This window comes from Salvelinus alpinus, chromosome 6 (assembly GCF_045679555.1).
Source record: "Salvelinus alpinus chromosome 6, SLU_Salpinus.1, whole genome shotgun sequence".
NCBI lineage: Eukaryota > Metazoa > Chordata > Actinopteri > Salmoniformes > Salmonidae > Salvelinus > Salvelinus alpinus.
This window is the reverse complement of record NC_092091.1, coordinates 49,743,183-49,770,683: the sequence shown is the minus strand read 5'-3', so window position 1 is coordinate 49,770,683 and position 27,501 is coordinate 49,743,183. Positions and strand designations below refer to the sequence as shown.

Sequence of the window (27,501 nt, the reverse complement as noted above, 5' to 3'; positions counted from 1 at the left end):
ACACTGAAACAAAAATAACAAAGTGAATAACGAAACAGTCCTGTCAGGTGCAGAAAACACTAAACAGAAAATAACTACCCACAAAACACAGGTGGGAAAAGGCTACCTAAGTATGGTTCCCAATCAGAGACAACGATAGACAGCTGTCCCTGATTGAGAACCATACCCGGCCAAAACAAAGAAATGCAAAACATAGAACAATGAACATAGAATGCCCACCCAAATCACACCCTGACCAAACCAAAATAGAGACATAAAAAGCTCTCTAAGGTCAGGGCGTGACACTTTCATCCCACAATGATTGTGTTTTCAGCCACCGGTAGCTTGTGGGTGCTTTATATGCGCTATAGTCAATTATGATTGCATGTCTAATTATATTAACTATATCATTATTAATATACGCCTACTGTATGATAGCTAGCAAATTAATTAGCTAATTAACGTTAGCCTGCCTAGATGGAACTTCTGAAGAAGGAAGATGTTTTATTTCTACAATTTCCAAAAGCTAACCAAACAAAAACATTACTTTTACGAGACGTGTTTGTGCATTAGTAGCACAATTTCTATCCTTTTTACATTCGTTTTTACATACACTTGTATGTTGACTTCTCCATTATGAGGAGTTTCAGGCCCCGGAGTGAACATAATTGTACACTCGCAAACTCGACTGAACGAGGGCTGACGGGCTTACGTTGCAAACTTCCCTTGCTTGGCTAATCATTTGGACCGCCCGCCAAGATGATGACGGGAATTCCCCAAGGGCATAATAAGGCAAGGGTAGGTGGACCAGGGTGTGTCTTTTATGAGTTTGAACCGTTGCCGAAACAGATGAAAATGAACTTCATGTCAAAATGAATGTCTATTAGTCCCACGTGGACTTATCGTCTCGTTATATTTTTTCAACTAAAATGAAAAGCAACTGGTAATAGTTATAGTTTTTTCAGGGTGTCTCGTAATCGTAATTTTGTTTTTGTCAGGAACAATAGGTTCTTGATGACCATTTTCCGTCATAGTTATTGTTGATGAAATTAACACTGCAACACACCTGATTCAAAGTTGAATGTTTAGTTGATCATTTCAAACAGGAGTGTTGGAACAAAAGCTGTAATTAAAGCCTGCAACATCCAGTAGCTCCCCAGGACCAGAGTTGGAGGCCCATTTTCTACACTCATACTATTCTCTTCTCCCATCCCTCTCTGTAGCACACCCTCCTGAGTTCTATGAGGAGGTGGCTGAGACTCTGGACAGGATTGCTCAGTGGTCCCACAGTATGAAGAGACCCCAAAGGTCCAGCCACGACCCCTGCTACCACCCCGGTCAGTCCTCCCCCTGGTGAGTGGAAACACACACACATGCTATGCTGCTGTATGGCTATTCTTTTATTTTTACCCATCTATCCATCTCTCCTGTCCTCAGAAAGAAGAAATGCTACGCCAGCTCGTCCAGGTACTGTCTATGGAAGGGGAAGCCATCAACTACAAGGTGAGGCTTCTGGTGTAGAACTAGATCTAAATCACCTGACACTGCATTTACTAACGAACTACCTACACCGTTACGAACTACCTACACCGTTACGAACTACATACCCTCGTATGGTGTGCCCCCCCCTGTCTATCATATCCGTCCTTCGCCAAGCTCCTGGACACCTTCATCAGCCAGGAACAGGCCCTGTCCGTGTCAGAAGTCTCTATGTATCTCTAAACCCTTTTTGCAAAATGGAAGTTAGCCCTAACCTTTAATACAGATTTAGCTTAGCTTTTTCATTGTTTTCCATTTCTCCTAAAAAGATAAATATGTGAAGAATATATACATGTATTTGATAAGAGTAACTTGTTTGGTTGTATAGACTGGTTGGTTGTTTAGCAACAAAACCGATACCTGCGCAACTATGGGGCAAATCAGACAGGATTCACTTAGATTGTTGTAAACTATATTTCGTCTCCAATGTTTATTGAAAACATAGATACATTTGCACAATGAGCACTTTTTGTGGTGTTGGTTAGCTAGCTAGGGAATTCTGACCATGTTAGCATAGAAGTGACATCAGTCAAAACACCTCAAAACAAGACATGGTATCAAGAACAAGATAAAACTAGCTGAAACGAGCCACCTACGATTCCCCACATGGCATCTTGTCATTGTTGCTAGCCTTCTGGCCATCCAGAATCGCAACAACACACGGATGTCTGCCCCATTGAAGCATGCGCATCGTTTGTGACATTGTAAGATAACCCCTCTTTTAAAAAATGTAAATGTGGACATTGGCGCCCCCTGTCTGTTTAAAGGTTGTTTCCAAACACAACCAACAAGAGGCAGAAGTCACTGACCACAGCAGGCATCTGGTGCTGATTTTCCCTCAAAATCTAATCCCACACCTCCCATTTTCCATCTGCAGGAAAGTATCGTCCAGTTTGCTAGAGATTTTGGATTACGAATGACAACCCTACACCGTCAAGGCAGCTCGGAAATACTCACTACTTCCTTTGAACGGTGAACACAGGAATACTGTATGAACTCTAATCTATGACTAAGGCCTGGAGTTGTTTCCGATCAGGTCAGGTAGAACTCAGGGCCCTTCCTATGACCTCAGTCTCTCCTGTCTCTCCTGTGATGAGAGACGGAGGAGGCATTAGCTTTTTATAACACTACGACACGTGAATTGTCACAATTGTATTTATGTCTGAGAATTATGTGTACTTATACAATAATTATTTTTATCAACGTTTTTCTATAGACATATTTTACAAAAAAACTGTACAGTGTAGTCATCGGTTTGGTTTGGGTTTCATTGCTTGGGGTTATGACTGCAGATCATAATTAAATAGCAGACTTTCATAGTCCATTTATAAACGATATGTGATATATATTTCATTAGAATGACGAACCCTATTGCAAGTCAATTACCTCTTCAGTTGTCTATTGGACGGAATAAGTATATGAAAGCATAGGCTCGTCTCAACTATAAGAGAAGTTAATTCATACCGACAACACCTCATACGCACAATATGGAAAACAAGTTGTTTGAACTATTACCCCATTCACAATCAGTCATACATGTATTTGACATATATACATGTATTTTACAAAATGCTCAAGTTCACAAAACAACTACCACTTCACATGCATACAAATTACAATGTATTTACATTTTATTTGCTTTGGTAAGGCTCACTTTAAAACGTATAGTTTAGACTTCTGTTTAAAATATGCTGCAGTTGAACATAATACTGTAAGTGTTTCTTTGGGGCAAGTCTCACTGCTTGTCCATGGACATCAGGGCAAGCACTTTATATTTTCACTACTAAACAATATCATTAGTATCGCCCAATAGTGAAAGTGACTAGTAGCACGTAGTCCCCAATAGTTACAAATAATGTCCTTCCTTATACATGATAAGTAAAGGGCTGTATTCCAGATGATCAGATCTCTCAAAGCCAATTGAATTACACTTCGCCAGGCGTTGTGAGATCTGAGCAACATGACCGCAATGAAGACGACCTGGAATGTGCCCCATGGTTTTTGGTGCAGTGTTCTAAGAACCATCAATCCAGATGAAAATAACCCTTCAAATGGGTGATGTGTTCTCATTCAAATATATTTTATTAAACTTAAACAGAATTGAACATGCAAAAAAGGATGATTTTGATCTGGATCTAATGTTCTGAAAAACCACCCCAGCAGCTGGTATATAAACATTCAAGACCCAGCTAACACTTTTTTTTAGTTCCCACAGCGGTGTGGAGAAGTTATTTTTCAAATAACCGAAGGAAAACCTTAAAGAAACGTTAGATGAACTCTGTGCCAGCTAGGGAGTCTCTCATTCAGCCTCTCCTGTTTGTGAAGGACCAGTCCCAGATCAGTCCAGGTACTTCTCAGCACGGAGGATCTGGCAGTACATCAGCAGGGAGAAAATCAGAGCGAGGATCTGAAATGACAAGAGAATGTTTGAGTTATAAAATGGTGACATATATTTCACAAAACCGGATAAGTTAACTGTTTGCCAGATAACTTTCCTAAATGTTCAGATTTTTTGGACTCAATGTTTGAAGCTAATATTTCTTAGTTCACTGAGCTCATATTTCTTAGTTCATCAAGTTTAGATATGTTACAACAGACTAAATATTCTCAATAACCCAGATTCAAGCTTTCTTCATAAACATGCTAGTTAAGGTATATCTGGGTGTTAAGCAAATTTAGTTGACTAACAATGATCCTGCTTGGTGGAAATTGATTGATCAATTAATATGTCGTAGTTACCTGGACAATGCCGATGCAGACTCCAAACACCAGAACAGAGAGGATGTTGTCCAGGAGCCACTGTCTGGCCTTCTGATAACACGGCTGAGAGGAGGAAGAGGAAACCGTGGGAAGAGAGAAAGACAAAGGTGAAGGAGGAGAGGGAAGGATGGGAGGAGGAGAGGGAAATGTGAGAGGAAAATGGGAAGAGAAAAGGAGCAGTAGATGAGGGGGAGGGTGGGGGACAGAGAGAGAGACGGGGGTTGGGTAGAGGAGAGAAGAGAAGAGAAGAGAAGAGTGGAGGACAGATGTGAGTGAGCAGGAGAGCAATGTGTTGATGAGAATTGAGTGTTGAAAGAACGCAGTCGAGAAAATAAATTGTATTATCACAGTCAGGGTCATTCTTTACATTCTTGTAAGTGTGAGCGCACATGCACATCGTACAGCAAGACATGTAGGCAGCTGGGAAATGTCTTGTGAGCAGGCTGTTGAACCTTGACTCTCCCTCCTCCCCGTCCCCCCCTACATTTGAGAAGTGGTCTGACCTCGGTCCATTCTTCAACACATTGGTCCATCCCACCGGAGCAGCAGGAATAGGGGAGCGTTCCGTTGATCACGAGGTACCAATCTGTTTTGTTGGTCACACCGCAGCACTTGAACTAAGAAACAAATATTGCATTTGTTATTATCTCTGTTGGTTTGTTTGAAAATGTGCCCCTAAAAAATGTGTCCCTGAATCAGCAACTGCACAGCCCCTCAGACTCACTGATACTATACAGTATGTACATGGATGTAACTTTCTAGCCAATTCAGGAGATTTAAAGGGATAGTGCCAGATGTTGGCCCCTTTTCTACTTACACAGAGTCTGATGAACTCATGGATACTATTTTTATGTCTCTGTGTCCAGTACGAAGGAAGTTAGAGGTATTTTCGTGAGCCAATGCTAACTAGTGTTCGCGTAATGGCTGGAAGTCTACTGGAACAGCTACAGTAGCATGCTGACTGGTTAAGTAAGGTCCCTGAAAAGGGACAATCTGCAATTGCTACATCCATATTTGGACATATAAATGAATGATATGTAGCCATTGATTCTTGAAGAATATAACTTATAAATGCCTCATAAGCTTAGTTCAACTGTCGTACCCCACCAGAACCCCCCAAAATATAAGCTTGTTTTACTCCAATGTTTTTAAACAAAGTAATACAATGGATGGTCAGTTCTGAGGGTTATCCTACAAAGCAGGTTTGAGGAGTTAGGAGGTAACTTAGGTCAACTCTGAGTTCAACTAGGTATAACCGGTCATACGAATGTAGCTCACCTTTTGCCAGGTACATTTCTATGGCAACGAATCAGTCACAACTCACGGCTAACTCCATTTACCCTGCATGAAATGACTGAGCTGCGAGTTGAGAACGAGATCCCTCCCTCTTGCAAAGATTGCATCATCATCCCCTTCATTTGAGGAAGTTGACTGATTTTAAATATTTTATTAATCACTTTTTGGTTAAAATATAAAATTACACATTTGGTAATGACAGAACGCAATGTAATGACATAATGCAACTTCACGCAATGTAACACTTTCGTATGACTTAATAAATATTGATAGGAGTGGGGGGAAAAAGGAGTTTGTGCATTGATAAGCATATTAACGATATTTAATACAATAACGGCACTTCTAAAAGCCTATTTCACGCTGCTGAATTTGCAAGATAACTTTACTTTCATTTTGATTTCGGCACAATTTAAAATATGGCACTGACTCGCCCACGGATTGATGTTTCAGCATTGTCTCAATGAAAAGTTGGGTGTTCGACTAGCCATGTGCGACATGCACGCGCAGTTACAAGTAGAGGTCGGCCGATTATGATTTTTCAACACCGATACCGATTATTGGAGGACCAAAAATCACCGATGCCGATTAATCGGCCGATTAATTAATTAATTTTTATTTGTAATAATGACAATTACAACAATACTGAATGAACACTTATTTAAACCTAATATAATACATCAATAAAAATCTATTTAGCCTCAAATAAATAATGAAACATGTTCAATTTGGTTTAAATAATGCAAAAACAAAGTGTTGGAGAAGAAAGTAAAAGTGCAATATGTGCCATGTAGGAAAGCTAACGTTTAAGTTCCTTGCTCAGAACATGAGAACATATGAAAGCTGGTGGTTCCTTTAAACATGAGACTTCAATATTCCAAGGTAAGAGGTTTTAGGTTGTAGTTAATATAGTATTTATAGGACTATTTCTCTCTATACCATTTGTATTCCATATACCTTTGACTATTGGATGTTCTTATAGGCACTTTAGTATTGCCAGTGTAACAGTATAGCTTCCGTCCATCTCCTCGCTCCTACCTGGGCTCGAACGAGGAACACATCGACAACAGCCACCCTCGAAGCAGCGTTACCCATGCAGAGCAAGGGGAACAACTACTCCAAGTCTCAGAGCGAGTGACGTTTGAAACGCTATTAGCGCGCACCCCGCTAACTAGCTAGCCATTTCACATTGGTTACACCAGCCTAATCTCGGGAGTTGATAGGCTTGAAGTCATAAACAGCGCAATGCTTGAAGCACAGTGAAGAGCTGCTGGCAAAACGCACGAAAGTGCTGTTTGAATGAATGCTTACGAGCCTGCTGCTGCCTACCATCGCTCAGTCAGACTGCTCTGTCAAATATCAAATCATAGACTTAATTATAACATAATAACACACAGAAATACGAGCCTTTGGTCATTAATATGGTAGAATCCGGAAACTATCATTTCGAAAACAAAACGTTTGTTATTATCGCATATACCCTGACTCTGCATACAATGAACGCAAGAGAAGTGACACAATTTCACCTGGTTAATATTGCCTGCTAACCTGGATTTCTTTTAGCTAAATATGCAGGTTTAAAAATATATACTTCTGTGTATTAATTTTAAGAAAGACATTGATGTTTATGGTTAGGTACACGTTGGAGCAACGACAGTCCTTTTTCCGCGAATGCGCACCGCATCGATTATATGCAACGCAGGACACGCTAGATAAACTAGTAATATAATCAACCATGTGTCGTTAACTAGTGATTATGATTGATTGATTGTTTTTTATAAGATAAGTTTAATGCTAGCTAGCAACTTACCTTGGCTTCTTACTGCATTCGCGTAACAGGTAGGCTCCTCGTGGAGTGCAATGAGAGGCAGGTGGTTAGAGCGTTGGACTAGTTAACTGTAAGGTTGCAAGATTGAATCCCCGACCTGACAAGGTAAAAATCTGTCGTTCTGCCCCTGAACAAGGCAGTTAACCCACCGTTCCTAGGCCGTCATTGAAAATAAGAACGTGTTCTTAACTGAGTTAAATAAAAGGTATAAAATAAAGGTGTAAAAAAATATATATATATATACGTATATATATATATTTTTTAATCGGCCAAATCGGTGTCCAAAAATACTGATTTCCGATTGTTATGAAAACTTGAAATTAGCCCTAATTAATCGGCCATTCGGATTAATCGGTCGACCTCTAGTTACAAGCCTGCTAGAGTTAGCGGCAGGTGGACGAGCAATATCCACCATTGTAGTATGGATGAAGCCTGAGCTGGAATGTGAAGCTAATTGAAGCTGGTTAGCTTTAGATAACTCTGAGTAGATTGAGCGTGCTTTGTAGGATACCCCTCTAGCATCCATAGCTCTGTCTATAAATTTGAGAGTGGTTACGTTTCTCCAGCCCATCATTCAGATTTTTCCTGAAACGGGAGAGGGTACAGGGCCGGATTACCAAAACGGGCATGCAGTGCACGTGCCCCGGGCCCCTGACCTCCAGGGGGCCTCCAAACCCCCCAAAAACGTGACATTTTTAATTTTGGGGGTTTTGGGGCCCCCATCAGGAGGTCGGGGGGCCCCCAGATAGCATATGATAGCAAAATGTGTAGAATTGCAGGAAATTAGCAGTTAAATTGCACAATTCTCTCTCAGCCTCATGGTAAAATGTGAACAAAAGCATGGGATGGCCCACTGGGCACGCACTGGTTGAATCAACCTTGCTTCCACGTCATTTCAATGAAATTTGCTTCTACACCTGCATTACTAGCTGTTTGGGGTTTTAGGCTGGGTGTCTGTACAGCACTTCGAGATATTAGCTGATGTACGAAGGGCTATATAAAATAAAATTGATTGATTGATTGATTGAAATTTAGTTGAACCAACATGGAATAGTGCCCAGCGGAGAGCTATAAAACAGAAAAGTGTAGAATTGCAGGAAATTTGCTTTAAAACAGCAACATTTTCTCTTAGCCTCAAGACAAAATGTGTGGAATAGCATTATAAAACTGCAAATGTTTCTCTCTGCACCATGCCAAAATGTGTTGAAATGCAGGAAGTTAGCTGATTTCCAAGGCCGGGATGATCACTAAGGCCGGGATCTCTGGCCTACACCCGCATAGCTGGGCTGCGTGCAGTACATAAAACTTAATAGAACGTTAAATTGAACGTAAACTGTGCTGTACTGAACGACCTGTTAAAAAACAGGGAGGTGTTGGATTCTGATTTCAAAATGCACCTCTGCCTTTTAAATATGCCAGTCATTGCTTCAAGTCACACTCCGGCACATCCACCAAACAGAGCAAACGTACCTCAAAGTCTGTTCAAGAACGTTTTGGGGAAACGTGTCATTCAGTACAAGCTGTTCCACAACGTAGCAAACGTTCAAGTGAACTGAACACACCCCTGGTGTTTTTGCGATGTCGGATGTGTAACTGCATTAGAGCTGTCAAATCGGTGAGTGTCTGCTCGTGTAGTTGTCATGAAACTAACCCATCCCACTCACATTAGAAGTTCAAAACGAGAAAGTGTAGGCTGTATAGCCTATCGAAATAATGACACAAATTTTAAATAATTTAACCAACAGCTTCAATTCGTCGGGGCATGGACTCTACAAGGTGTTGAAAGTGTTTCACAGGGATGGTGGCCCATACTGACTCCAATACTTCCCCCAGTTGTGTTAAGTTGGCTCTTTGACCATTCTTGATACACATGGGAAACTATTGAGTGTGAAAACCCAGCAGCATTGCACCGGTGCACCTGGCAACTACTACCATACCCCATTAAAAGGCACTTAAATATATTTTCTTGCCTCATTCACCCTCTGAATGGCACATATACACAATACGTCTCAATTGTCTCAAGGCTTAAAAATCTTCCTTTAACCCTGATTGAAGTAGATTAATTAGTGACATCAATAAGGGATTATAGCTTTCACCTCTCGATTCCCCTGGTCAGTCTGTCACAGAATGAGCAGGTGGTCTTAATGTTTTCTATACTCAGTGTAAGTCCTACCTATCCTCGTCAGTCAGATTAAGTGATTTATCACGAAATACACAAAATATACACAGAACAGACACAAGCACCATATAAAGTGACAAACTAGAGATTGGTGGGTTTCCCCTAACCCCCATCCCCCTCTACCATTTTCTGCACATTGTCCCATGACTTCTTCAGTCCCTCGTCTGTCAAGTAATCCTTCATCCCCTTCCTTAACTCATCCTGAGCTTTCGTGTCCAGCTAAAAGAAGGGATGGAGAGGGAGAAAGAAAGAAAGAGAAAGATGAAGTGGGGGCCTTCATATACTTGCAGCATATGAGACAGATATAGGGGATAATGTAAAGGCTTCTAGAATGTAGATGACTGTACCACCTCTTTGTCTTCTGCATCAACCTCTGTATCGGTATATCGTTTTTTTTTTAAACACTGGTTGTTAATTTAGTGGTAATATAGTGGTAAAACTTTACTAATGACCCCCATTTGGGGTTGTTAAACATCAGTGGGTTAAACTAGATCTTTGTTAGTGGCCAGGAGGGTTGTAGATGGATGGTAGACTGGACTCACCTCGTTGTGAAAGATATGGAGGACCAGAGTTAGAGTCACCTCTGTCAACACCAGGAGCAAAAGGATTACAAAGAACTGTGGAGAGGGAGGGAGAGAGAGATGGGAGAGAGGGATGGGTTAGGGGATGAGAATAGATATTTAAAATGATTTGGACCTGTGCGTGTGTATGTGGTTTTGTGTGCTGTGGTAAGTTGACTTGTAAAGGTATTTAACATGATTGAGGTTGACCCATGTTTTGTGATGTCATGGGGACTCACCGTCATCAGCAGGCAGCGCTGCTCCTTCAGGGCGCCAAGGCAACCCAGGAAGCCTGTCACCATGGTGACGCCCCCAGCGACCAGAAGTAGGTTTGCTGCAGAGAGTGAGGGAAAAGACAGCGGCAGGGAGGAGAACTCGGACTGGGTGAATGATAGCCACACTCCCACTCCAAACAGGCCACACCCTCCCAGCTACAGAGGAGAGAGGAGACACAAAAGGTGACTTCGGGTGAATCCCAATACGTAGTGGTAGTTCTTTCCAAAATCAAAGTTTGATCCATGTTTTCAGTACTCAAAAGTAATCTATTTGTTGGATAAACTTAGATTTTCGAGTCAGAAGTAGTTGCATCAATAGTTAGAAAATAGTACATAGGAAAGGAAGTTTTTGCATTGGGACTCACCCTGCCTGTTGTGATTGGTCCCAGATCCGTATGTGTTTACATGTATAAAAGCACTTACATATGGGATCATGCTACCCTGTGTTATAAGTTGTGCATTTTAAAAGCTAAAACAGAATGAGATCATCAATGCTGCCTGCTTGACCTACATACGTAGAGATTTGGCAGGAGTCTCCCGTTGATCGTGTTTCCATATGTTCCTAGCAACTAACATACAGTACCAGTCAAAAGTTTGGACACACCTACTCATTCAAGGGTTTTTCTTTATTTTTTACTATTTTCTACATTGTAGAATAATAGTGAAGACAACAAAACTATGAAATAACACATGAAATCATGTAGTAACCAAAAAATTGTTAAACAAATCAAAATATATTTTATATTTGAGATTCTTCAAAGTAGCCACCCTTTGCCTTGATGACAGCTTTGCACACTCTTGGCAGTCTCTCAACCAGCTTCACTTGGAATGCTTTTCCAACAGTCTTAAAGGAGTTCCCACATATGCTGAGCACTTGTTGGCTGCTTTTCCTTCACTCTGTGGTCCAACTCATCCCAAGCCATCTCAATTGGGTTGAGGTCGGGTGATTGTGGAAGCCAGGTCATCTGATGCAGCAGGCCATCACTCTCCTTCTTGGTCAAATAGCTCTTACACAGCCTGGAGGTGTGTTGGGTCATTGTCCTTTTGAAAAACAAACGATAGTCCCACTAAGCACAAACCAGATGGGATGGCGTATCGCTGCAGAATGCTGTGGTAGCCATGCTGGTTAAGTGTGCCTTGAATTCTAAATAAATCCCTGACAGTGTCACCAGCAAAGCACCCCCACACCATCAGACCTCCTCCTCTATGCTTCACGGTGGGAACCACACATGCGGAGATTATCTGTTCACCTATTCTGCGTCTCACAAAGACACGGCGGTTGGAACCAAAAATCTCACATATTACTCATCAGACCAAATGACAGATTTCCACCGGTCCAATGTCTATTGCTCGTGTTTCTTGGCCCTTAGTAGTGGTTTCTTTGCAGCAATTCGACCATGATAAAATGGTGCCGACAGATAGGGCAGTTGTGCTTTTAGCTCCCAGGGCAATGAATTTTGCAGTATTTTTAAAAACTTCTCTAGGATAGGGTGCAGCATTTTCACGTTTGGATGAAAAGCGTGCCCAGAGTAAACTGCCTCCTACTCAGTCCCAGATGCTAATATATGCATATTATTATTAGTATTGGATAGAAAACACTCTGAAGTTTCTAAAACTGTTTGAATCATGTCTGTGACTATAACATAACTTATTTGGCAGGCAAAACCCAGAGGACAACCCATTCAGATTAAATTCTTTGAGGTCATTCTCTTTTCAATGGGTTTTCATTGGGAATCCAGATGTATAAGGGACCTTCCTGCAGTTCCTATCGCTTCCACTGGATGTCAACAGTCTTTAGAAATTGGTTGAGGTTTTTCCTTGGAGAAATGAAGAACTAGCCATGTTCAGAATGAGGCTCCAGTGAAGTGTACTGTTTGTTAGAGGCGCGTGACCAGAAAACATGCTACACATTGTTTTCCTCCGGTATTGAACACAGATCATCCCGTCTTCAATTTTATCGATTATTTACGTAAAAAAATACCTAAAGTTGTACTACAAAAGTAGTTTGAAATGTTTGGACAAAGCTTACAGGTAACTTTTGAGATATTTTGTAGTCACGTTGTGCAGGTTGGAACCGGTGTTTTTCTGGATCAAACGCGCCAAATAAATGGACATTTTGGATATATATCGACAGAATTAATTGAACAAAAGGACCATTTGTGATGTTTATGGGACATATTGGAGTGCCAACAGAAGAAGCTCGTCAAAGGTAAGGCATGAATTATATCTTTATTTCTGCGTTTTGTGTCGCGCCGGGAGTGTTGAAATATGATGGTCTGTGATTGTTAGCTGGGGTGCTATCCTCAGATAATAGCATTGTTTGCTTTCGCCGTAAAGCATTTTTGAAATCTGACACGTTGGCTGGATTCACAACAAGTGTTGCTTTAATTTGGTATATTGAATGTGTGATTTCATGAAAGTTACATCTTTATAGTAATTTATTTGATTTGGCGCTCTGCATTTTCACTGGATGTTGGCCAGGTGGGACGCTACCGTCCCACATATCCCAGAGAGGTTAATGTGTTATTTCTTCGATTATTAGCCCAGGTTTTTTTTGTGTTATTACATTCAACCGGAAAGAACTTTCGGCGGTAACTCACCAGCATTTCGAGCAGGAATACGACTTTCCCGAATTGGATCCTTTGTTCGTATCCTCCAGGGCAATTGAACTGATTCCAGAGGCTGATCTAAAACACAGCCGGCGGAGAAGAGGTATTCGGAGTGGACTCCTAGTCGCACACACCACCCACCGCTTCCGAGTATATTACTCGCTAATGTTCAATCTCTGGATAATAATGTTGACAAGCTCAGGGCTAGGATCTCCTTCTAGAGAGACATCAGGGATTGAAACATACTCTGTTTTATGGAAACATGGCTCTCTCTGGATATACTGTCTGAGTCCGTACAGCCAGTTGGGTTCTCAGTTCATCGCACGGACAGGAATAAAGATCTCTCCGGGAAGAAGAAGCGCGGGGGTGTATGTTTCATGATTAACTACTCATGGTGTGATTGTGATAACATACATACGTAAGCCCAATAATGGCATGACGCAGGCCAAACCTGTGCTCGATCGGATCGCGGGGGATAATCAAACAGACATCAGAAGGGGTCATTCTACACTTCCGGGTTGGAGCGAGTAGTCGCATTTCGCTTCGCTCCACAGGTAGTATTACATTTCATTTCATTACAGTACAACGGTTTGATTTGTTTGATCTTAGCAATTTTTTCTTAGCTAGCTACATAGCCGTCTTTGTATCAAAGATAATTGTGTAGTTAGAGTAATTATCGAGGTTAGCTAGCCAGCTATTTTCGTCCTTCTAACGTAGTCAACACTGCTAGCTGCTAGCTAGCCAGCTAGCTAACTTCTACCGAATAGCAGCACTGTAGGAACTATTACATTACAACGGAACGACTTGATTAGTCTAGTGTTAGCTAGCTACATAGTTGTCTTTGCTGTCTTTGTATCTAAGATAATTGTGTAGTTTAGAGTAATTATCGAGTAATTATCGAGGTTAGCTAGCGCCGCCGTTAGCTAGCGCCGCCGTTAGCTAGCGCCGCCGTTCTCCTACCTAGTCAACACTGCTAGCAACACTGCTAGCTAGCCAGCTAGCCAACTATCATTTTAGTCAATAAGATTTTTTGCTAACTTCTACCGAATAGCAGCACTGTAGGAACTATTTCATTACAACGGAACGACTTGATTAGTGTAGTGTTAGCTAGCTACATAGTTGTCTTTGCTGTCTTTGTATCTAAGATAATTGTGTAGTTTAGAGTAATTATCGAGTAATTATCGAGGTTAGCTAGCGCCGCCGTTAGCTAGCGCCGCCGTTCTCCTACCTAGTCAACACTGCTAGCAACACTGCTAGCTAGCCAGCTAGCCAACTATCATTTTAGTCAATAAGATTTTTTGCTAACTTCTACCGAATAGCAGCACTGTAGGAACTATTACATTACAACGGAACGACTTGATTAGTGTAGTGTTAGCTAGCTACATAGTTGTCTTTGCTGTCTTTGTATCTACGATAATTGTGTAGTTTAGAGTAATTATCGAGTAATTATCGAGGTTAGCTAGCGCCGCCGCTAGCTAGCGCCGCCGTTCTCCTACCTAGTCAACACTGCTAGCAACACTGCTAGCTAGCCAGCTAGCCAACTATCATTTTAGTCAATAAGATTTTTTGCAACGTAAGCTTAACTTTCTGAACATTCGAGACGTGTAGTCCACTTGTCATTCCAATCTCCTTTGCATTAGCGTAGCCTCTTCTGTAGCCTGTCAACTATGTGTCTGTCTATCCCTCTTCTCTCCTCTCTGCACAGACCATACAAACGCTTCACACCGCGTGGCCGCTGCCACTCTAACCTGGTGGTCCCAGCGCGCACGACCCACGTGGAGTTCCAGGTCTCCGGCAGCCTCTGGAACTGCCGATCTGCGGCCAACAAGGCAGAGTTCATCTCAGCCTATGCTTCCCTCCAGTCCCTCGACTTCTTGGCACTGACGGAAACATGGATTACCACAGATAACACTGCTACTCCTACTGCTCTCTCCTCGTCTGCCCACGTGTTCTCGCACACCCCGAGAGCTTCTGGTCAGCGGGGTGGTGGCACTGGGATCCTCATCTCTCCCAAGTGGACATTCTCTCTTTCTCCCCTGACTCATCTGTCTATCGCCTCCTTTGAATTCCATGCTGTCACAGTTACCAGCCCTTTCAAGCTTAACATCCGTATCATTTATCGCCCTCCAGGTTCCCTTGGAGAGTTCATCAATGAGCTTGACGCCCTGATAAGTTCCTTTCCTGAGGATGGCTCACCTCTCACAGTTCTGGGTGACTTTAACCTCCCCACGTCTACCTTTGACTCATTCCTCTCTGCCTCCTTCTTTCCACTCCTCTCCTCTTTTGACCTCACCCTCTCACCTTCCCCCCCTACTCACAAGGCAGGCAATACGCTTGACCTCATCTTTACTAGATGCTGTTCTTCCACTAATCTCATTGCAACTCCCCTCCAAGTCTCCGACCACTACCTTGTATCCTTTTCCCTCTCGCTCTCATCCAACACTTCCCACACTGCCCCTACTCGGATGGTATCGCGCCGTCCCAACCTTCGCTCTCTCTCCCCCGCTACTCTCTCCTCTTCCATCCTATCATCTCTTCCCTCTGCTCAAACCTTCTCCAACCTATCTCCTGATTCTGCCTCCTCAACCCTCCTCTCCTCCCTTTCTGCATCCTTTGACTCTCTATGTCCCCTATCCTCCAGGCCGGCTCGGTCCTCCCCTCCTGCTCCGTGGCTCGACGACTCATTGCGAGCTCACAGAACAGGGCTCCGGGCAGCCGAGCGGAAATGGAGGAAAACTCGCCTCCCTGCGGACCTGGCATCCTTTCACTCCCTCCTCTCTACATTCTCCTCTTCTGTCTCTGCTGCTAAAGCCAATTTCTACCACTCTAAATTCCAAGCATCTGCCTCTAACCCTAGGAAGCTCTTTGCCACCTTCTCCTCCCTCCTGAATCCTCCTCCCCCTCCTCCCCCCTCCTCCCTCTCTGCTGATGACTTCGTCAACCATTTTGAAAAGAAGGTCGACGACATCCGATCCTCGTTTGCTAAGTCAAACGACACCGCTGGTTCTGCTCACACTGCCCTACCCTGTGCTTTGACCTCTTTCTCCCCTCTCTCTCCAGATGAAATCTCGCGTCTTGTGACGGCCGGCCGCCCAACAACCTGCCCGCTTGACCCTATCCCCTCCTCTCTTCTCCAGACCATTTCCGGAGACCTTCTCCCTTACCTCACCTCGCTCATCAACTCATCCTTGACCGCTGGCTACGTCCCTTCCGTCTTCAAGAGAGCGAGAGTTGCACCCCTTCTGAAAAAACCTACACTCGATCCCTCCGATGTCAACAACTACAGACCAGTATCCCTTCTTTCTTTTCTCTCCAAAACTCTTGAACGTGCCGTCCTTGGCCAGCTCTCCTGCTATCTCTCTCAGAATGACCTTCTTGATCCAAATCAGTCAGGTTTCAAGACTAGTCATTCAACTGAGACTGCTCTTCTCTGTGTCACGGAGGCGCTCCGCACTGCTAAAGCTAACTCTCTCTCCTCTGCTCTCATCCTTCTAGACCTATTGGCTGCCTTTGATACTGTGAACCATCAGATCCTCCTCTCCACCCTCTCCGAGCTGGGCATCTCCGGCGCGGCCCACGCTTGGATTGCGTCCTACCTGACAGGTCGCTCCTACCAGGTGGCGTGGCGAGAATCTGTCTCCGCACCACGTGCTCTCACCACTGGTGTCCCCCAGGGCTCTGTTCTAGGCCCTCTCCTATTCTCGCTATACACCAAGTCACTTGGCTCTGTCATATCCTCACATGGTCTCTCCTATCATTGCTATGCAGACGACACACAATTAATCTTCTCCTTTCCCCCCTCTGATAACCAGGTGGTGAATCGCATCTCTGCATGTCTGGCAGACATATCAGTGTGGATGACGGATCACCACCTCAAGCTGAACCTCGGCAAGACGGAGCTGCTCTTCCTCCCGGGGAAGGACTGCCCGTTCCATGATCTCGCCATCACGGTTGACAACTCCATTGTGTCCTCCTCCCAGAGTGCTAAGAACCTTGGCGTGATCCTGGACAACACCCTGTCGTTCTCAACTAACATCAAGGCGGTGACCCGTTCCTGTAGGTTCATGCTCTACAACATTCGCAGAGTACGACCCTGCCTCACGCAGGAAGCGGCGCAGGTCCTAATCCAGGCACTTGTCATCTCCCGTCTGGATTACTGCAACTCGCTGTTGGCTGGGCTCCCTGCCTGTGCCATTAAACCCCTACAACTCATCCAGAACGCCGCAGCCCGTCTGGTGTTCAACTTTCCCAAGTTCTCTCACGTCACCCCGCTCCTCCGCTCTCTCCACTGGCTTCCAGTTGAAGCTCGCATCCGTTACAAGACCATGGTGCTTGCCTACGGAGCTGTGAGGGGAACGGCACCTCCGTACCTTCAGGCTCTGATCAGGCCCTACACCCAAACAAGGGCACTGCGTTCATCCACCTCTGGCCTGCTCGCCTCCCTACCTCTGAGGAAGTACAGTTCCCGCTCAGCCCAGTCAAAACTGTTCGCTGCTCTGGCACCCCAATGGTGGAACAAACTCCCTCACGACGCCAGGTCAGCGGAGTCAATCACCACCTTCCGGAGACACCTGAAACCCCACCTCTTTAAGGAATACCTAGGATAGGATAAAGTAATCCTTCTAACCCCCCCCCCCCTTAAAAGAGTTAGATGCACTATTGTAAAGTGGTTGTTCCACTGGATATCATAAGGTGAATGCACCAATTTGTAAGTCGCTCTGGATAAGAGCGTCTGCTAAATGACTTAAATGTAAATGTTAAATGTAATAGTGAATATATCAAAACTATGAAATAACACATATGGAATCATGTAGTAACCAAAAAAGTATATTTTAGATTCTTCAAAGTAGCCACCGTTTGCCTTGATGACAGCTTTGCATTCTCTCAACCAGCTTCATGAGGTAGTCACCTGCAATTAATTTCAATTAACAGGTGTGCCTTCTTAACTTCTTGAGGGCAGGGGGCAGCATTTTCACTTTCGGGAAAAATAGCATGCCAAAATTCAACTGCTTGCTACTCATCCCCAGAATATAAGATATGCATATTATTAGTAGATTTGGATAGAAAACACTCTGAAGTTTCTATAACTGTTTGAATCATCTCTGTGAGAATAACAGAACTTATGTAGCAGGCAAAACCCTGAGGACAAACCATTCAGAATTTGTATTTTTTTGATGTCACTGTCTTTTCAATTAGGTTTTTTAGAGACACCAGATTTCTAATGGACTTGCTTGCAGTTCCTACCGCTTCCACTGGATGTCACCAGTCCTTGGAAATCGGTTGAGGTTATTACTTTGTGTAGTGAAGAACTAGGGCTATCGTAAATGAGGGTCACATGAAGTAAATATTTTGAGAGAGTCACGTTACGAAAAAAGTTGCGTCAGATTGTTTTCTTTTTGTATTGAACACAGATCATCCCGTCTTCAAATTGATCGATTATTAACGTTTAAAAATACCTAACGTTGTATTACCAAAGTAGTTTGAAATGTTTTGGTAAAGTTTACATGTAACTTTTGATATATTTTGTAGTGACTTGGCGAAAGTTGGAAGCTGTGTTTTTCTGGATGAAACGGTCCTAATAAATTGACATTTTGGATATATATCGACGGAATTAATCGAACAAAAGGACCATTTGTGATGTTTATGGGACATATTGGAGTGCCAACAAAAGAATTTCGTCAAAGGCATGATTTATATTTTATTTCTGCGTTTTGTGTCGTGCTTGCAGTGATGAAATATGCTTCTCTCTTTGTTTACTTTTGTGCTATCATCAGATAATAGCATCTTATGCTTTCACCGAAAAGCTTTTTTGAAATCTGACATGTTGGCTGGATTCACAACGAGTGTAGCTTTAATTTGGTATCTTACATGTGTGATTTAATGAAAGTTTGATTTTTATATCATGTTATTTGAATATGGCGCGCTGTATTTTCCCTGGCTATTGGCCGGTGGGACATTTGCGTCCCACCTGCCCCAGAGAAGTTAAACAAATAATCTGATGCAGGTCATCTGATGCAGCACTCTGGTAAGGGTAAAATAGCCCTTACATAGCCTGGAGGTGTGTTGGTCATTGTCATGTTGAAAAACAAATGACAGTCCCACGAAGCCCAAACCAGATGGGATGGGGTATCGCTGCAGAATGCTGTGGTAGCCATGCTGGTTAAGTGTGCCTTGAATTCTAAATAAATCACAGACAGTATCACCAGCAAAGCACCCCCACACCATAACACCTCCTCCTCCATGCTTTACGGTGGGAAATACACATGCGGAGATCATCCGTTCACCCACAACGCGTCTCACAAAGACACGGATCTTGGATCCAAAAATCGCCAATTTGGACTCCGGACCAAAGGACAAATTTCCACTAATGTCCATTGCTCGTGTTTCTTGGCCCAAGCAAGTCTCTTCCTCTTATTGGTGTCCTTTAGTAGTGGTTTCTTTGCAGCAATTCGAACATGAAGGCCTGATTCACACAGTCTCCTCTGAACAGTTGATGTTGAGATGTGTCTGTTACGTATCCTCTGCTGCAGAGGTAACTCTGGGTCTTCCATTCCTGTGGCGGTCCTCATGAGAGCCAGTTTCATCATAGCGCTAGATGGTTTTTGCGACTGCACTTGAAGAAACTTTCAAAGTTCTTATTTTCCGTATTGACTGACCTTCATGTCTTAAAGTAATGATGGGCTGTCGATTCTCTTTGCTTATTTGAGCTGTTCTTACCATAATATGGACTTGGTCTTTTACCAAATCTTCTGTACACCCCCCTACCTTGTCACAACAGCTGATTGGCTCAAACGCATTAAGAAGAAAATAAATTCCACAAATTAACTTTTAACACTTTTTTGGTTACTGCATTATTCCATTTGTGTTATTTCATAGTTTTGATGTCTTCACTACAATGTAGAAAATAGTTTTAAAAATTAAAAATTAAACATTGAATGAGTAGGTGTTATAACATTTTTGACTGGTAGTGTATATACTGTATTCTATTCTACTGTATTTTAGTCTATGCCGCTCCGACATTGCTCATCCAAATATTTATATATTCTTAATTCCATTCCTTTAGATTTGTATGTATTGTGTGTATTGTTGTGAAATTGTTAGATTTTACTTGTTAGATATTACTGCACTGTTGGAGCTAGAAACACAAGCATTACACTTCACCCGCAATAACATCTGCTAAACGTGTATGTGACCAATAAAATTTGATTTGATTTGATGAAGACCTGATTCACGCAGTTTCCTCTGAACAGTGGATGTTGAGATTTGTCTGTTACTTGAACTGTTAACTTTTAACAAGGCACACCTGTTAATTGAAATGCATTCCAGGTGACTACTTCATGAAGCTGGTTGAGAGAATGCCAAGAGTGTGCAAAGCTGTCAACAAGGCAAAGGGTGGCTATTTTGAAGAATCTCTAATATAAAATATATTTGTTAACACTTTTTTGGTTACTACATGATTCCATATGTATTTTTTCATAGTTTTGATGTCTTTACAATTATTCTACAATGTAGAAAATAGTAAAAATAAAGAAAAACCCTATAATGAGTATGATGTGTCTTTTGACTAGTACTGTATGTCCAGCTTTGTTGGAGTGTAGTTTTATGTCTTGGTGGCACCAACTAGAGGCTTTATCATGTGTTTTCCCACTTTGTGACCCTTTTTAAATTTTTTACTCCATGACCCTTTAAGACTTTGCACTTTATTATATCGAATTCAGAGTTTGTATTCACATCCTTGTGTTATTAGCCAATACTGTACATTATGTGTGGTGCACGGTGAACTTGTTCCCCAGCCTAAGGCCATATTCACGTTTATCTGGGATCACAAATATATTAATTTGGGAGACAAATAAATAGACCAAACTTGAACATAATAAAAACAGGATCACAACAAAACCAGTACAAAACTAGAACAAAGCCAGAGTGGAACAGACCAGAACTGAGCCAGAACAGGACAAGAAGAGAGCTAGAGGAACACCATAATACAACCACACAAAGACCAGAAACAGATCAGAACTGGAATTGGAGCTGAAAAGCCCAATCTGTGATTTCAACAGCCTGTCCCTCCCACTTTGTTTGGTAAGTTATATTCTTCAAGATTCAAACAATTGGTATACTGTACTATATGTTATTCATTTAAATTACCATTGGACAGCAGAAAATCGTACAGATTGTGCCTTCAAAAAGCTGAGGCATGCCAAAGAACAGAGATGTAAAGGTACTGACCCAGAAGATGAGGTTGAAGACGAACATGAGGTATTTCACGCAGCACAGGCACCTCCGAGAGGCTGACATCCTGTCAGGGAGAGAACAAATTATGTTATATACTAATATCAAGTTCAAGCTAATTAGTTTATAACAAGTTCAAGACAAGACTTGAGAAGTTTAATCTACTTAACACTACTCAAGTATACCTTGGACATGCAGCACATTTGAGGTGTGGTTGTGGTGGCAGATGGTTTTGTGTATTGTGGTTAGTTTACTTGTAAAGTTATTTATATGGTGTGGCTGTGGTTAGTTGTGTGTGTGTGTGGAGGGGGGGGGGGGGGTCTATGCCTGTGTTGTAGTGTTCTTAGCCAGCCAGTACAGTGTGTATGGTGTACTTGTTTCCTAGGCTGTGTTCCTGAGTGGGTCTGATAGGTCACACAGCCACTGTGGTGGAATCTAGTGACTTGTTCCACACACAGGAAGTCAGCTTGTTGGAGCGGACAGGAAGGAACCTCCCTTCTCCTGCCGGACTGCTAATTGTGTGTGTGTGTGCATGTGTGCGTGCTAATTTAACTCATGTGGGGCGGTCGTGGAAGGTTACCATGACCAGCCAGAGACATGATAAACATGACTCATAACACGACTGGAAGTAGAGCTCATTCTAAAGGCATGCTAATGCCAGAGGGCAGAATAGTGTGGTAGAATAGACTTAAAAATACTTTGAACAGAATGAAACAGAGGAGTACGTCTTTTATTAATAGTTGTAAAGTAAGAGTCAGTCTTTGAAAATGGGGAACAATTCTTGATCAAGCAAAAAGACATTCATGTTAATAGTGTGAACAATGCAAAAGCATTTTATGCGTTTTTATTTGTTCAACGCTTAGAATGGACATAACTGGAGGCAGACCTACAGAAGAAGAAAAAAACTACTTTGGCTTAAGTTCTGATGTAAATGATATTACATATAAATTAGTCTCAGTCTTACACAACCAATTTATCCTAAATCAATATATGCCATTACTAGGATTCATGCATACACTTACAAGGCATACCTGCAATGGCCGAGACCTTTAACGTGTGTGTGTGTGTCCACAAGAATAGTAAACAAACAAACATTTGATCAACTGGGGACATTTTGTTATTACCCATGAGGTCAAATGCTATTTCTAGGGAGTTTAGGGTTAAGGTTAGAATTCGTGTTTGGGCTAGATTAACGTTAAGGGTTAGGGTTAGGAGCTAGGGTTAGTTTTAGGGTTAGGGTTAGGGTTAGCTTTTTGGGTTAGTGTAAGGGTAAGAATATGAGTTAAGGTTAGGGGTTAGCCAAAATAGGATTTTGAATGGGACTGAATTGTGTGTCCCCACAAGGTTAGCTGTACAAGACTGTGTGTGTGTGTGTGTGTGTGTGTGTGTGTGTGTGTGTGTGTGTGTGTGTGTGTGTGTGTGTGTGTGTGTGTGTGTGTGTGTTTTAATTAAGTCTACTGTACCTGTCTGACGGTTGACTCCACAGGCTTGATAGGAAGACAAATGCGTAGAAGAATTCCAGACTAAGGGACTCCTCTTTTGTTCTCTGGACTCTTCTCCTTTGTTGAGTTGATTTAACTTCAACTCAATAACATAAGTTTTGATTCAGTCCACTTTGTTCTGTTTTAGACGGTCCTCCAGATTAGAAAGCTACATTAGTTTTCCCTCTTTGTCGCCCTCCCCTCTTGGTATGGATTGTTCTTAGGATAGAATTACAGTTTCTTGCGCTCTCTCTTTATTTTCCTCTGTTCCTTTCTCTCTGTCCACTGTAGAATTCTTGTCAACTTTTAGATAAACTCTGTCCTCCCGTAAAACTTTAACTCCGATAGACTTATTAAATGTATCAACTATCTCTAAATTTAGAGTTTGTTTATCCTTTCTCCCTCTTTTCAATTCACAATACAGTTCTCTCTCTCCCTCGCTCTCTCTACTTCTCAATAACTTCCAGATGCGACTGTGTTGTTGCCGCTCTCTTTTCTCTCTTGCTCCCCCCTCCTCTCCTCAGTATTTTTGCCGTCCCTCCTCCAGCGCCCCTTCTTCCTCCTCACCTCCGTCCCCTTACTCACCACATCTCTCTCCCTCCCTCCCTCTCACACTCTCTACCTCTCTCCTTCTCTCTCTCTAAACAAACATTATTCTCTGTCAGATTATCCTATTCAGCAGAGCAAAGAGACATTAAGGTGTTTCTTTGAAAGAGTTGCAGATTTGTTTCTCTTCCATTTCCTCTGATTCTGTTGTACGCACCCCCCTCCCCCAACCCACACACACACTTACTCCCCTTCCTGAAAAAATAGTTGAAGAAGGTTGAGGGGTGTAGTGGCCAGGATAAAATGTTATATTTACCAAGGATCAATTACTAAAAGCGGTTGTTGTGTTTTTAAGTTTAATTTGTGATCACATCAGAGGGGTTCTGTGACTGAGTTGTTTGCCTGAACAACTGTTTTTGATCTCTGCTGTTATCTCTGCCAGACGTTTGCAACAGAGGCAACTTCCACAAAAACAGACCAGTGGAACGGAAGACCTGTGTGTCATCACAACACCCGCTCTTTACTGCAGGTCACATAATTGAACTGTGCTCTGATCATAAAGGATCAGGGAAAGAGCACAAACATAGTGGCCATAATCAGCAACACATATTTGATTTTATCTTTATTTAACGAGGCAAGTCAGTTAAGAACAAATTCTTCTTTACAATGACAGCCTACACCGGCCAAATTCGGGCGATGCTGGTGTAACAGTATAGCTTTCGTCCGTCCCCTCGCTCGAACCAGGAACCCTCTGCACACATAGACAACTGACACCCACGAAGCATCGTTACCCATCGCGCCACAAAAACCGCGGCCCTTGCAGAGCAAGGAGAACAACTACTTCAGGTCTCAGAGCGAGTGACGTCACCGATTGAAACACTATTAGCGCGCACCACCGTTAACTAGCTAGCCATTTCATATCGGTTACACTGGGCCAATTGTGCACCACCCTATGGGACTCCCAATCACAGCCGATTGTGATACAGCCTGGATTCAAATCAGGGTGTCTGTATTGACGCCTCAAGCACTGAGATGCAGTGCCTTAGACCACTGCGCCACTCGGGAGCCCCAAATCAAATCAAGTAAACAAAGCCTTTTCTATGGGACAAATCCTAACTTCCACTGAAGTTGAATACTCACTTAGTCATGCATTGATGTCAATGGGAGACTAAGTGAAAATTTGTCTCAGTGGAAGTTCAGATTTGCACCTATGAATTGAGTGCTATTGATTTAAGCAGTTCCAGAAATAAAGTGCATTTGAAGACCGCAAATTGTTAAGCAAAAAGTATTCATATTCTGTCGCGTTCAACTTCATTCTAGAACATGCACTCTGCACATCTAAAACTTTATTCAACAAAAAAATGTTAAGGCAAAACAGCATACAAAATACCAAGGGTAAAACTTATGACCATACACACAATCACTTCTATCTTCCCTGAGTTATGTTGACAGAGCACACAATCACAGATACATACAATGTCAAAGGCCTTTTCAGTAGTACAAAAATATTTTTTACTTTTACATTATCACCTCGAAAAACTTTTTATGGAAAACTCTTCTATTTTAAACTGCAGCGGTTAGACAGAATGCAGCTCCTCCATTCTTCTTACCTCTTTCACTCTAATTGTCTTTCTTTCCATTCCCTTCTCCCCTCTCCATTTCTTTTTCACTTTCCCCCTCTCCGCTTTCCCCTCCTGTCTTTTCTCAGTTCGATTTTGAAAGTGAAGGAGGAGCCATCCTCTCTTGCCCCTCCTCCACTCCCTCATCAATGTACAGCAGAGGCTCCTTCTCCTCCCATTTCTCTGCCTCCTTGCTCCCAGCCACCCCTACTCCCCCATCAGGCTCACCCCTCTCTCCCTCAGTCTCGTTGGCTATGAATGTGCTCAGCACCACATCCGTTCCAGCCCCCTCTCTCTTGTTGTCCTCTGGGCTCCCTCCCTCCTCCCCACCCTCATCCTCCTTCCTGTCCCCACCCCCTAGCTTCACTGGCCCTGCCCAGGCGTCTTCCTCCGCCCCTTTCTTCCGCTTGGAACTCTTCCCGTTCCGGAAGCTGGACACAAAGTGCGCGGTGTGGCTCTGCCTCTTTCGTCTGATGACCAGACATACACAGTAGCCCACGCCCGCGAATATAACCACGATCAGAAGAGCGACGATGATGACCCATAACAAGCTGGGCTGACCTGTCTTCCCCCTGATCCCAGCACTTGTAGAGTCTGGATCTGTGGAGGTGTGGGTGGTAGCGGGGGTCGTGGCATGGCCGGGAGCGGCATTGACCGATGGGGAGGTGGGTGCAGTGGTAAGTCCCTCTGTGTGGCAGGCAGTAATCTCTGAGGCAGTGTGGATAGGTTCAGGTGTGTAAGTGGAGTCCTCCGTCAGACGAGGGGTGGTGAGGGGCCAGACTGGGATAACAGAAGTCAGGTGGTCCTGGGAAGTGGTTGGGAGATAAGAGGCGGTCGTAAGGACGTCTTGAGAGAGGGTGGGTTTAGGGCCAGTTGGAGTGGTCATATCTATAAGCCCTTCAGTGGTCACAGGGGAAGGTGTCATCGTCTCAGCCTCTGAAGTAGTAGTTGGTGCATCAGAGGTGGAATCCTGAACGATGGTGATCTCAGGGTTTGTTATTACCATAGTGATGGCATCAGTGGTAGGTACTGAAACAGAAGTTACTTTCGGAATAGCAGTTACCGGGGTGATGATTTCAGGGGCAGGCTGTGCCCAAGTGACGAGCACAGGAACAGGCTTTGTCTCTATGGTGGCCTCCGGTGTAGAGGCTGCCATCGTGACATCCTCATTAATAGGTGCTGCCATGGTGACATTCTCAGGTACAGTGACGGTGACATTATCTTGGGCAGGGAGACTGGGCAGAGAGAGGGAGAGGAGCAGAGCCCCAAGCATCAGCCGTATCCGCTCCATACTGGGCAAGAAGTGAGAGGGGTCACAGAGGTCAACCGTCCCTAAAGGGTTTTGCTGATCTCTCAGATTACGTTTGTCTTCCTCTTTCTGGGGTGCGTCAGCGACAGCGTTGTGGCTTGAAAGGTATTGGAGGTTTGTTGTACAAGTCTAGAGCAGAAGAATGTACACTCTAGAAAAGAAAAGCGGTATTCGTCATCAGGTACCGGGGTTCTTGGTTTGACTACGATTGTGTGTCAGGCTTTGATCTTCACTGCTCTCGGAATTTCCCTTTCTTTCAGGCCTTGCCTTTGTTAATAATCTAAGGTTTGACTGAGTGTTAGGCATATGAAGTGCACTTACATAGTCCAACTTTTGTTCTCTTGCTGTCTCTCCTGGTTGCTGGACTTGTTGTTCACTAGGGTGCACTTGGGCGCAAATAGACCGGAAAGACACAGCCCTTCTCTTCCTCTCTCGCCCTTCAGCTTTCCTCCCCTCCCCTGCACTTCACGCTACTTTTCTGTATATCAGCTGCCTATTTCAAGTGTAGCGTGAGAGATTGCAGCAACGGTGAACCAAGAAAAAGCACGAGACCTATAGAGAAAAGGACAGATTGAAGGGTAAAGGAAGATATGGAAGAAGGAATGTAGAGGTTATTTTATGCGTACATTGCCACATGTACTGTATAATATGTTTACCTCCTCACAGCGTCCACTATCTGAACCGCTGTAGATGTAAAATGTTTGCTTAGTACACACCTAAAAAATTAAGGAAGTTACCAACACTACTTTTTGTTGTTTATTCTTGTCCACGATGTCACCATGCATTTGACTGTTACTTATAATAGAAAGGGGGGTGAAAAATCTAAATGAGTTTCTAAAAGCAAGTTGGCCTGTCTTAAAAAGACAGTGATAAAAGATGAAGACTTAAAGACCAATTGATAAAAATAACCTATTTAAAGAATGGCCCCTAAAAATGTATTTAAAAATAATTATGAAGAGATACATTAGGAGGACCATCTTACTACAAGAGCGTGGCAGTAAATTTAACACAAGCCTAAGAAAGTTCACCTGATTGTATTTTCGAAACCTCTCTCTCCCTCCTTTTTCTTGCCTCTTCACACAGTTAATCAGATCAGTGTCTGTTTAGATCAGACATATATCAATATGTGCCATTTGATAAAAAACAAAAATCGTACTTACCCACATGTTGCTTGGAGAAAACGATTGGATTGAAATTATGAATCCACCTTAAAGGCACATGCTTTAACTCCTGTACTGTGTGAATGACATCTCGTGCACTAGTACATGTCCAAATCACCTTTCACTCGCTTGCTT

The 27,501-nt window shown here is 43.0% G+C and overlaps 2 protein-coding genes across 4 annotated transcripts; both read right to left on the bottom strand.

Annotated features, from left to right (window-relative positions):
- Positions 1-3,127: 3,127 nt before the first annotated feature.
- Positions 3,128-24,992, bottom strand: LOC139577597 (tetraspanin-4-like). 3 transcript variants are annotated; one of them, XM_071404722.1, is made up of 9 exons: positions 24,889-24,992; positions 22,715-22,829; positions 21,249-21,318; positions 10,378-10,569; positions 10,121-10,195; positions 9,702-9,797; positions 4,763-4,895; positions 4,258-4,341; positions 3,128-3,925 (listed from the first exon to the last, which is right to left on the bottom strand). In XM_071404722.1, exons 3-9 carry the CDS (start codon positions 21,315-21,317, stop codon positions 3,873-3,875), a joined length of 702 nt encoding a protein of 233 aa, XP_071260823.1. In that variant the 5' UTR covers position 21,318; positions 22,715-22,829; positions 24,889-24,992; the 3' UTR covers positions 3,128-3,872. The 3 variants fall into 3 exon arrangements, with proteins under 3 accessions (XP_071260823.1, XP_071260825.1, XP_071260824.1); XM_071404724.1 differs by having other exon boundaries at positions 4,782-4,895; positions 22,715-22,835; positions 24,889-24,975; XM_071404723.1 differs by lacking the exon at positions 24,889-24,992 and having other exon boundaries at positions 4,782-4,895; positions 22,715-23,364.
- Positions 24,583-27,501, bottom strand: LOC139577596 (leukosialin-like). Its single transcript, XM_071404720.1, has 2 exons — positions 27,367-27,501; positions 24,583-26,758 (listed from the first exon to the last, which is right to left on the bottom strand). Exon 2 carries the CDS (start codon positions 26,186-26,188, stop codon positions 24,983-24,985), a length of 1,206 nt encoding a protein of 401 aa, XP_071260821.1. The 5' UTR covers positions 26,189-26,758; positions 27,367-27,501; the 3' UTR covers positions 24,583-24,982.